The sequence below is a fragment of the Diachasma alloeum genome, unplaced genomic scaffold (assembly GCF_001412515.2).
Source record: "Diachasma alloeum isolate Michigan unplaced genomic scaffold, Dall2.0 Dall_scaffold_00177, whole genome shotgun sequence".
NCBI lineage: Eukaryota > Metazoa > Arthropoda > Insecta > Hymenoptera > Braconidae > Diachasma > Diachasma alloeum.
The window spans coordinates 1,719,717-1,732,098 of record NW_021680343.1 but is presented as its reverse complement, the minus strand read 5'-3'; the positions used below and the strand labels follow the sequence as shown (position 1 = coordinate 1,732,098).

The window sequence follows — 12,382 nt, the reverse complement described above, 5'->3', positions numbered from 1 at the left end:
ATTTATTCCCTCGGTTACACTTCACCGAACCTCCACTAGTTTTCTCGTTATTCCTCTTCCAGTACATGAATAAATATCGGATAAATATGCTGTTGACCTTGGTTTCCATCTGTGGATCTTCGGTACCGTTAGGGTGGATTTTTATATATTCTTCAAAATTTAACAGTCATTTAGTTCTCTCGTTTATGATTTTATCAGCGTATGCACATTATAAATGAAGACATTTCTGCGCGGAGACAAAAGTTATAGAAAAATTATGGAACAAGTCAAGTAGTCGTGGAGCGAACTCCATTTTCAGTATATTTTTACCATTTTTAGTATATTTTGAATATTCTAGAAATTAACTGATTTGTCAATGAAGAAATATACAGCAATTTCATGTAACTTTGTCGTTGTTAAAAATTTTAAGCTTTTCACTTGAAATTTGAGGAGTAATTTTCTAACAGTGTAACGGATGTACATTTGATGAGATCGAATTGCCCCTAGCTTCCTAGCAAATCCATTTATAAACAATAAATTTGTTGCAAATTTATTTGTAACAGATCAAATTTTTTTTTGTTAATTTGTTAACAATAAATTTGTTATCCTTTCTATCTGTGTGCAAGAGAATAATGTTTGCATCCATACAAGTGTTTTTTTCCCGAGCGAATCATAAAAGATCCTCCACAAACAAGTATTTTTTTATTGAATTACATTTCGCTCCACAATTACCTTCCATACACTGAAATTTGTCACTATTTTCTAGGTAATTTAAATTCCACATTTCTCTCCGTGTATGGGAATTGATAAGGAGGCGTTTCAACCGCAAAGCGGTTTTGTATTATTTACAGAATAGAAACTGCTGATTAACTGCGACGAGCGAAATAAAATGTAATTAAATGAACATTATGTTTACCTCAATTGTGATTACTCCTTATATTATAATCAATACCTTTGGGGATCGACGGCGGTGGCTGTGTTACACGGAGAGAAATATTCAGTAAAAATTACGGAACAATTCACGTAATCCGCAAGAGGGAATCGTTTTCCGCCAATTTTTATAGGAATGGAAGAGAAGAAATCTGAAACGTTCAGTGTATTTTCAGGTTCATCACCGAATAAAGTACGAAATTGTCACGTAATTTATCCCGAATAAGTAAAATCTTACAGAAACTTGCCGACTTATTGTGCCTCCAAAATCAAAAATTCTTGAGCGTTCAACAATTTTTATGAAGCTGGTGAGATATTTCTACGTTCCGTTCCGTAAAATTTCTCAATCGTTGGGGAAAAATTACGGAACGACTTGTTGTCCCCACAGCGATGAGTCATCAGACGGGTGATTAATTTTTACGGAACAAATCGTAGAATTTCCGTGGCGATTCGTACAATTTCAGTTCCGACTCACACTTTTTATTGAATTTTACTTCGCTCGCGGATTACGTTTCGAAACGTAATTTTTACGTTTTTTTTCTGGTAATGTTTATTGAATTTTTCTCTCCGTGTAGAGTGTGGGATTGGCATGCGGGAGACCCGGGTTCGATTCCCGGCTGGGGGGGGCAAAATTTGTGACACTCGAAATCTCACGGTTTCATTGTCGAGCGGGAGTTTCGCAAGAGACGACTGTACCTGGGTAGGTTTTTCCCTCAAATGAGGTTTTCCCTTATCCTTCGGCGAATGCGGTACAGGGGGTTGGGGGGTCGGAAGGGAACAAATCGTAAAGACCCGAAAGGGTATACGAGAAGAAAACATTTTTTTCAACACCTTTGGGTGTCCCGTTAAACCTCACGATTTTTGCGCTTCCACTGCACACGAATTACCTCTTCTGTAAACAGTCCGACCGGTAATAAACGCAGTGCGAACATTTTTCTGGGTCAGGTGTTTTCGTACTCCTTCCATTCCGTTAGCCGAATTCTACAGGTGCACACACGCGTTCCCGTTTTACTGGAATCCTCGCGAAATGTGAATGAACGCCAAAATATTTCGTTGTTAAACTAACGCAAGTTTTTTTTAATTTCAGAATGATTATTATCTGCCGGGCAGACCGGCGTGGTCGAGGGTGCCGCCTCATTCGTCCAAGAAGAGTCACAGAAATGCTAGGTGGAAAATGGATAGTGCACTGCTTATTGTTGCAGCAATTATTGTTCTTTTTGCAGTATTGGCTATTGCGGGACTCGCACTGTGGCTGGGAGGTACGTTTGATAACGAAGATTGAAAGTGTCTTCGATTGAAATTCTGTGGAATGGTTTTTTCGGCCAATTTATTCGTCGCGATGAATAAATAAAAGGATGGAAATGAAAAGATGAAAATAAAGAGGAGAATGAGAAAATGTAATGAATGATGTTTTTTTGCACATATTTTCACCCTGAAATTTTCTCACAGAGAAAAGAATTTTTTGGATTCCAGTGAAATTTATCTGGGAATCAGGGAAAAAATTCTCGTTCTCAGTTATTTTTACTGAAATCTAGTACCCATGATACTTAAATCAGGGGACTTTGATTCTGGAATCTAGTACTTCGTGTTCTTAAAATAAGAACCGTTGAGTACTGCAATTAAGAACCTTGGGGTTCTTGAAAAAACTTTAAGGTTCTTAAATTGACATCCTTCTCTCCTCAAGTTATCTTCATTGATTAGGGCGTGACATCACATTCAGAAAACCCCCTCGAATTACAGAACATCCTCCCCTTCTCAATCGTGTGAGGCCATATTTAAATAACCTCAACTGTTCTTATTCCGTTCTTGATTCCAGTGCCAGTTTTTCATTGGAAATATTCTAATTTTTCCCCGACATTGATTCAAATTTTCAAAGTTGATTTAAAATTTGAATTGTTTATATTATTTATTCATAGGAAAATAATGTCAAATTAAATGTAATTTTGCGCCGAAAGCAATGCCATTCACATCATGACATTTATACATGAATTTTTTTTTAATTTTCTCACGCAATTCAATTACATAATAACAATCCGATAAAATGTTTAGCCTCCAATTCTCTATTTCTGTCATTTATTCTATTCATTCTATCAAAAGACATGGAAAGGAATCGAATTTATGAGTATTCTTTCATTATTCGAAAAAAATCGCTTTTAAAATTTTCAGGAATACATGGAGAAATTTTCATATTACCCGAATGAGGTTTCGAATGACTTTTGTTTTGTGTGTTTGTTTTGATCCCAAAAAATACTTTTTATTGATCTTTAACATAATTCCTTTTCATTCAATGTTGTAACATTCGAATTAAGGAAAAAAATATATAATAAAAATAAGAATGGATAAAATTAAATTAATCTGCTTGTTAAGATGGAAATGGAAATAAAATAAAATAGCATAGTATAAACTAACTAGCGATGGGCGCGAAGCGACACTAATTTCCCGTTCAAACAAAAAAAATGAAAGATAAAGAATGAAACAATAGTAGAAAATTGAGCCATCACTCACACATTCAACCACTGTTAGACTATAATACAGACTTACTAATCTAATGAATAAAAGAGTACATAATCCTTATGTCAAACTGATACCATCTTCCTTTAATTCCCCAGGCATGCGATCGGACCCAAAAAATTGTAAGTACACTCTTTAATGTGTTATTCCAACGTAAGAACAACTTTCCTCATTCTCAGAAAAAAAAATCCTTCCAGCTATGCTCGTGTTTTCCTGCAGTCTCCGAGTGGCTCGGGGCGAAAAGTATAATCCCATGCTCAAGCTGAATACAAGTGGTGTCTTTCGCGAAAAGGAACGCAAGTACAAAACCATTGTGAGTATCACGATCGTATTTGTTGTGTACACAATGTTCAATCGTAAAAAATAGAGTAAACTAAAGGGGGAATAAATAAATATTTTCCTCATGAAGACCTAATGTTGGGGATTCTCGTACGGTGGAACGAGTTCCATGATGATGTCGAGTCATGAAAAAAAAGAGGGTAAAAAATTGATTTTTGCCTTTTTCGCTTTTTAGTTCGAATCCCTGTTCAGAAGGAGCGTCCTTGGGCCCTCTTACAAGCACACGTTCATAGACAGATTCGAGAATGGCACGCTCAAGGTTTTCTTCAGGTTATACCTGGATAGGAGGAAGATACCACGTATTATCAGCAATGTTGAGGACACCATACAAGATATTATAGCTAAAGAAACTTACTCGGAGTCCTCTGTTTTCCAGGATATGGAGCTCGATCTGACTAGCCTAACAGTTCGCAGTAAGTTATACCGATAATCGTAGGTCATGCCCAGATTGACAAAAAAAAACCCTTCTTATTGGAAAATTTTACTTTTTAAAATTTATGATTCTTATTATAAAAAAAATGACCAACAAATTTAATTAAATTATAAATAAAAAATGAATTGATCTATTTTTTAAATTAATTTTTAATAACGTAATAATTGCACTTGTAACAAACAATTACAATAATAATGTTAATGTACGTCAATAATTATGTAATTAAAATTGATTTATTAATTGAAAAATAATAATTAATTTAAAAAATTTATTAATTAAAATCAATTTAATTTAATTATCCATTATTAAATTAAATTTCTACGAATTAAATTAAATTTGATTTTACTTTACACCCAAGTGATAAAAAAAATTGTTCCTCAGGGCTCAACACGGAGGCTTCCGAGCGAGTGCAGAAGCCCTCAGTCTCCCAGCAGCGAAACACAATGATAACGAAAAACGGTGTGATGCGTCCCCCGAATCGCACAAACCTCCTGACAAGTCCCCGAACGAAGCCAAAACCTTCCCGAATCGAGCCAAACGAGGAGAGCATCGATCTCAGTAACATTCCAACGATTCAGGGCACATACCAGGCAACCAAAGTTAACACAACGACCCGCGGCACCCAGAAAACCGAAACAAAGATAGCATCAGGTGCGATAAGCATAAAATCGGAGTCCTCCCCGACCCCCAGCCCTGATGCCCCCCAGCAATCTAAAAAAACCGATGCACCTGCAGCCAACAGACCCCACTCACCCCCTAATATCGAGAAGATTGATGAGATCGAAGTGACTGGCGCAACAGTGACGCTGAGAATTCCAGCGTCGACGAGTCCATCGGCTGTCACAATTCCAAAGACATCGACAACAGAAGCTAATGACCCGTTCAAGGTCTTCTCCAAGCCGGAGTTTGAGGAGTCCCCTTGGAGGCCGATAATACCGACATATCTGAATACAGACATGAAACTTCCATCGCAAATGCCCCAAATCCCCCCGGAATTACGAATAAACCAGAACGCACAAGTGGTCGCGGAGACGGATCACCGCATCCAATACGGAATCGTCAATGTGAATCCCCCAAATTTATCGAACATCGAGGGTATTTCCCTGATTACTGGGGCGCCATCCGGGGACATAGAGTTGAGCCTCCCTTCGGTGAGTCTGAGTCCCCTAGACAGCGACTTCGACTTCCCCCACGATCGAATCGTCCCCGAGGAGATGGTCAACTTTCGACCGAATGGTATGAGACAGAAGTTTCTTTTGCATCATGAATTTATTCAATTTGTTTGATTTTATTCTACATCTGTCTGAGGAGAACGCCGTAGTATCACAGAACTAATTCCTTCCGCCAAATACATCATTTTTTTCTTCAACAACAACTTCATATAGTACTAAAAATTCATTGTTTTTAATAATCGATTTTCATTGGAACCCGCCGTTTTGCTTCAACCTCACGGAGAGAAATATTCAATAAAAATTACGTATCTTTTCTGTAATTCCGGAGCGAAATGTAGTTGTAGGAAATTTTACGGAACTGTCACGGACTTTTTCCAAAGCGTTCCGTAAATTTTATCTGAATCTCCTGTGAAAAATTCCGATACCGTCACTTAAATTTTCTGAGTCAATTCCGTAATCGGTGAGCGAATTGTGAGTTCTGTAATTTTTACTGAACATTTCTCTCCGTGCTGCCATTTTTTGTTCATACAATTTAGATTACGCATGATTATAATGTTCAATTATCAGTCCTACTCTATAGACGCGAAAAATTGATGAAATTCAAAATTCATTTCTTCATGATCTATTGCGAATAAAGTAAAACGGATGCTTAATTTTATCCTTTGGGGTGTAACGAACATTTAAAAAAAAGCTAAAATCGTATGAAAACTACGGCGTAAGGAGCATTTTGAAGGTAAAAATAGGAAAAAACAAAGTTTTTCGTGTTTATACGGGGCAAAATTGATCGGGTCCGCGATTTTCCCTAGTTATTTCCATATTCCGTCATATATCACAAATATATGTTCAATGGTTCTCAAGGCCAGCGAAGATTTTTAAATTCTACCGACGCACGTATGAGAAAATCGTATAGAAATTTTCTATACGGATTGCGTATAGAATTCCTATAGGATTTTCGTATCTGATATTCGGATTTTTCTATATGGATATTTTTTATACAAATTATTTCCATACGATTTCTATAGATTTGACCCTATACGACCCACTGTTACATATATAGAAACATTTCGTATGGAGTTGCGACATTTCTCTCCGTTTTTCTCTGGAGCATTTAGACATCTTTCGTATGAAAACAAAAATTTATGCAAAAATTTATGTATAGAAATAATTCGTATAGAAATATCTGAACATCATATACGGAAATCCTGTAGAATTTCTATACGCAATCCATATATAAAATTTCTATACGATTTTTTCATACATGCGTATCCCCTATATTGAAGAATCGGAAGATTGATGGCCATCCTTGCTCAAAAATGATCGTTTTTTACAGGTAAATTCAAGAACAAGATTCCAGGGGTTGACGATATCGAGATGAGGCCTGATCTGGAAATCTCGGGCCATTTACCCGAGGAGACGTTTGATCTCCACTTGGGAACGGCTTCCATCCCCTCGAGACCCCCAAGCGTCCCCTCGGTCTTCCCTCCCACGAGTCCCCCAGTTGTCCCCGAAATCATAAAAACAGGCTTCCAACCTCAGAGAATAAATCCCGGCCTCCCGCCAACCCAGAAAACCGACGCCACACCGACATCACTATTCCCCGGCCAACCCGGACCTATAAAAATCTCGGGTGTTGGGGTAGCCGAGCCAGTGTTGGACCTGGAGATCGATCTAGAGTCGAGAAATAAATTCTCGAGCATTCTATCCGCCGATCCGACCGACGATAAAACCATGACAGATCGAAAAGTTGATCAACAACTCGTCCCCCCGGTTTATACCAGTTACAGAACCCCAGATTTGAATGGGGGCGCTAAGCCCAGTCTTATCGACAATCCAGGGACTCTAAAGCCGTTTAAGCACACAATCCCTGTTGATAAAATTAACCCGGGAATCGATGATTCAACGACTCTAGAGTCTAAACCCAAAGCCGAGAATGTAACGACAGACGAACCAAAAACGGAGAAACCAACAGATCTTCCTTCCATACAAGAAATCCCCGCGAGTTTTCCTGAAACGCCTGAGCCCTCAACAATACCTCCCCCAACGTCAGAGGAAAGCGAGAAAAACGACGAAATTATCGAGTCAACGACAGTAAGAATAATTTCCACAACTCTTCCTGAACTAGAGACAATCGACGAGAAGACAGTTCCCAAGCCCCAAATCCCCTCGTCGCCAGACGATTTCCCCCGAAACTCTACGTTCATCGCAGTAGATACTGTCGAATACACCCCAAAAAACCCTGAAATGCCGGAGTCCTCGATCTGGACGGCAACCAACGACACATCCCCAGAGCCCAGTCAAAAGACCTACAACGACACCCTGAACGCAAACATAGTAAAGAACATTGTGACCTTGGCTCCAGCGAAAAGCAACACAGGAGTGGGTCGTCCAATCCGCCCGCGGCCGAAAATCGACAAAGAGAAGGTGACACGAGTCCTGGAGAAATCCAAACCCTCCCAGAACGTCAGTCTGACGGACGAGGAGCTACTGAAGAAATTGTTCGGCCTGCAGGAGCTCGTCAGAAAGTCCTCGCAGGATCGAGACACCTCGGTCGACGGAAACCGCGCGATCGAGAGCGTCGTGGAGGTGGTGACTTCGGTCAGCACTAGAGTCTCCACCAAAGTTCGAACGGACAAGGTTGTCCTGAGTTTCGACGTCACAAACTCGACGTCAGCCCCAGTTACAAGTGATCCGCCTAGTGGGGATGAGGATGGATCGAGCATCGAGGAGAATCGATCCTTCCAGGGGATTGCAAGCGGGGATTTGTCGGACTCGAAGCTGTTCGTTTGGACGAATGAGAAGGCTGAGGGCTCTAAGCCCCTGCAGCCAGTCGATCGACGCATCTCCGCTACTGAGGAGAAAGAAGCCCTTCTGGAACAATTGAAACAGTTCGCGGAAGTCAGGGCTGACGATGACGCGGGTTCCAAGAAGAGGAACACAACGAGCTCAGGGGGATTGACGGGACCCCCGAGTCCCGAGGAGATCGACAGTTCGTCTTTTTCTGGGAACTTTGACGAGCTGAAGAAGCTGGCAGCTGTTGTCACCGGAAACAAGACTGTCAGACCTGTGGGCTTGACGAGACCCACGATACTCAGCAGGGATGGAGTCGAGGTGCTGACGAAGGTTCTTCACAAAGTTGCAGACAAGTCAGACAGGCTTACCCTCACCACTGAGAGAATTGACACGAAGGAGACCGAATGCAAGGGCTTTCTCTGCAACGATGGCAAGTGTCTACCGTCAGCTGGACGCTGCAATATGCTGGGAGAGTGCTCGAACTCGGAGGACGAGGCCAATTGCACTTGTGCAGACTTTCTCAGGGCGCAGCAACGCGAGCAGAAGATCTGCGACGGTGTCCCAGACTGCTGGGATTACTCGGATGAAACTCACTGCGACTGGTGCACGGATGGACAGTTCGTCTGTGGTAACAGCAGATTCTGCGTCGATCAGACTAAGGTATGCGATGGCTATCGGGATTGTCCGGAGGGTGAGGACGAGAAGAAATGCGCAGCGCTGATTGAGGATGAGGGGGGCGAAGGGGGAGGAGAGGTGGAAAAAAGAGGGGAATCAGTGGATGGGATTAACGAGGGGAAGAATGGGAATGAGAGAGTGGTATCGAAACCCTTAATCAGGGAGGGAATGGGATACATGGAGGACATGAAACATTCAGACGATCAATTAGCATCGGAGACAGCTGCTTTGGAGACGACAACCTTGAGAATTGTCGCGGCTGAAATGATCAGTAAGGAGAAGAAAAGTTATGATGAATTTGGGGGGAAGGGTCCGAAGGTCTTCGGGAGGGAAGTCACTTCGAATTCTAAAAATCATTTGAGTGATTCCCAGAAGTCGCCGTTTCACGTGACCAGTGGGATTGGAATTATGATGGGGAAGCCGGATTTGAGGCAGGAGATCAATGGGTACAGGGATCAGGGATTCCTCAGCATCAGGAGGAATGGAAAGTGGGGGAAATTGTGCTTGAATGGGACTGATAGTTTATTGGAGGATAGGAGGACCTCGTGGACTGTTGAAGATCTGGGGAGGGCTTTCTGCAAAGCGATCACTTATCAGGATTATGAGAGAGTGGAGAAAATAAGGGAGGAGAGGGATGATGGCAGAACGTACTACAGTCTGTTTTTGAATGACAGGAGCTCTGATAAAGCCAGTCTCACGTTCAGGGCTTCGGATTGCCCTAGTAGAGAAGTTTTGAGGGTCAAATGCAAGAATTTGGAGTGCGGGATTAGAACGCAGACGATGTCGCAAGCTAGGTGAGTTGATGGTTTTCAGTGGTGAAGTGGTGGGATGGAAAAAATAGAATTTTCTGTACAGCTTCTTACGATTACTCGTCTGAGAATTGGTATTGCGTACTCTCCATAATCCGAAACTAAAAATCATTGCGAAAAATCTTGTCCCGGGCTGTTGCGGTGGTCCGTTTCCGCAGACGCGACGCAGCGACTCAAGTCACCTCCGCGGGGATTCCCCGTCGTGTTATTTAGGCGCTAGCGTTGCCGAATTCACTCTACACTGCCCGGGCGCGTTTAGCGAGTTTCCGACAACGTCGCGTCATGGGGAATTTCATTTAACATGGGGAAAATACTTCATCTGTTCGAAATAATGTCTTCTTTAGGCATTTCGGGAAATATGATGAAAGAAAATATACATGTATGAAAAAAAATCATTGAAAACCCTAATGAATTCTTTATAAAATTAGATTTCGTTTGAACTTTCTATTAGTTTTTGGCCGATTCTATTGAAAAATTCTATTAAATTCTATTCAATTTTCCACATAAATCCAATAGAATTTTCTATCGAATTCGCTACGTTTTTTTCGGAAACTTTTTCGTGTCGTAAAAAAATCATGTAAATATGCGAAATAATACAGAATTCAATTCGTCACAACTGACTATTTCACTTCTGAATATCTCCAATATCTCTTTTCTGTATACCGCCAACCTAAAAGTGATGAATAATTAGACCCCTTATCAATCGTCACTCCAGAATCGTCGGGGGTGGCAGCTCAACGGCGGGAAGTTGGCCATGGCAAGTGGCACTTTACAAAGAGGGCGATTATCAGTGCGGCGGAGCTTTAATCAATGACAAATGGGTCCTCTCGGCGGCCCACTGCTTCTACCAGTGAGTTTATCATCCCATTAACCACGTCATTTATCGTCCACTTAATTAATACTAACTCTGGGTAATTAAAACAGCACGCAGAATGAGTACTGGGTGGCTAGAATCGGTGCAACTCGTAAGGGAAATTTTCCGAGTCCACATGAGCAAATTTTACCACTCGACTATGTCATTCTCCATCCGGAGTATGTTGACAATGGGTATATCAATGATGTAGCTGTCCTCAGACTCGAGAAACCGGTTACATTTAGTGATTATGTCAGGCCGATTTGTCTGCCTGATAGCGAACCCAAGAGTGGAACAAGCTGCACTGTTACTGGATGGGGACAGCTGTACGAAATTGGCAGAATATTTCGTAAGATTTTTTTTTCACGTCTATATTATTAGGGGAGGGTGGGGCAAAACGGCCCCCCTTCAATTGTCAATAACTTGTGAATGACATTGTGAAAATTCCCAGTTTCAACTTCATTTTGAAGATAATTTTTCATTCTTCAAAACGAGCTCTAACTCATCCCAATCGGATTATTGAATCGGAAAATATTGACGATTGAAGGGGGACCGTTTTGCCCCATCCTCCCCTATTAGAAGAGGTTGGGGTAAAACGGACTTTTTTTAAAATGGTAATGAGAGGTTGAAATGTTGATAAAATTCAATAATTTTTTCTTCAATACAAAGAACAATTCTTTCCCTTTGTAGCGAGCCTAAACTGAGCTCAATTGATAAATTTGTTTCTGAGTTATGAATAATTTTTAAAAAGTCTAAACTGTCCATTTTACCCCACCCTCCCCTATTTATTATTATTTTGTTTGTGCAGTTGTTATACATCGCCCTATTGAAGGGCGGGGAGGGGGAGGGGAGAGGGAATACGCAAAATGTATCGAATGGGCATAGGAATTAAGAGTTGATAACATTTAATATAGTGAAGGGAAGTATTATGATTAAAAGCTAATGTAAAGTTAACAATGCAATATGATATGTGATGACAAATCAATATGTTTGAGAGCTAGACAATAGACGCGAAAAAATTCCAGAGAGACAGCTAGCGAATTCGCTAGAAAATCCTAGTGGATTTTTATTGATTCCATTAATTTTTTGCCGGTTCTGTGCGATTTTTTTTTCAATGAAAATGGTTAAGAGGATAAGTTTTTTATAGAAAAGACATTAATAGAATTTTAGTTCCCTATGCAATTTATTCTGGTGAGATGTTTTCTATTAAAGTTTCTCGGCTCCAATTTTTTGAACTTTTTTGTTAGATTTTTTTAGTAAGGAAAAGATAGAGTTAAATAAATTTAGGGAATTTTCGGTTTCTGTTGGATATTTTCTATGAATAAACGTGCAGTGAAACTGGGGAATTATTGGAGAGAAATTGAAATTACTGTCTCGAAGTGAAAAAGGTCATTTTGTCTGATCCTTTCAATTTTTGATGATGGATTCGTAAAGATTATTTTCTCCCCCTCTGACAGCTGATACTCTTCAAGAAGTTGAATTACCACTGATTTCGACCGAGGAGTGCCGACGAAAAACTCTATTCCTCCCACTCTACAGAATAACATCTGGGATGTTGTGTGCAGGATTGAAAGACGGTGGAAGAGACGCCTGCATGGGTGACAGTGGAGGACCACTTGTTTGTCAAGGAAATGACAACAGATATACTTTGCACGGTAAATAACTCAATATCCTTTTCCCGTCAATGATTTCCACATATAACATCATCATTAACTCATTATCATCAATTATTAGATACTGCAATGAACATCATAATAAGAATGGTGAATTCTTCATTTCTTTGTAGTTGAGATTCTGCATAAAATTTCTTCATTGCTGCAAATGAAAATAGAATACGAGTATAATGAAGACTATTAAATACTCATTTTTTTATATTCCAGACAATAAATCA

At 40.3% G+C, this 12,382-nt stretch overlaps 1 protein-coding gene across 1 annotated transcript in view; it reads left to right on the top strand.

Moving 5' to 3' along the window:
• Positions 1–12,382, top strand: part of LOC107037419 — a 53,418-nt gene that overhangs the window by 39,620 nt on the left and 1,416 nt on the right. The window contains exons 2-10 of the mRNA XM_015255973.1: positions 1,997–2,168; positions 3,519–3,542; positions 3,618–3,733; positions 3,935–4,172; positions 4,574–5,428; positions 6,695–9,623; positions 10,354–10,488; positions 10,563–10,840; positions 11,949–12,146. Coding sequence (XP_015111459.1) covers positions 1,997–2,168; positions 3,519–3,542; positions 3,618–3,733; positions 3,935–4,172; positions 4,574–5,428; positions 6,695–9,623; positions 10,354–10,488; positions 10,563–10,840; positions 11,949–12,146 — 4,945 coding nt within the window. The remainder of the gene's footprint in view (positions 1–1,996; positions 2,169–3,518; positions 3,543–3,617; positions 3,734–3,934; positions 4,173–4,573; positions 5,429–6,694; positions 9,624–10,353; positions 10,489–10,562; positions 10,841–11,948; positions 12,147–12,382) is intronic.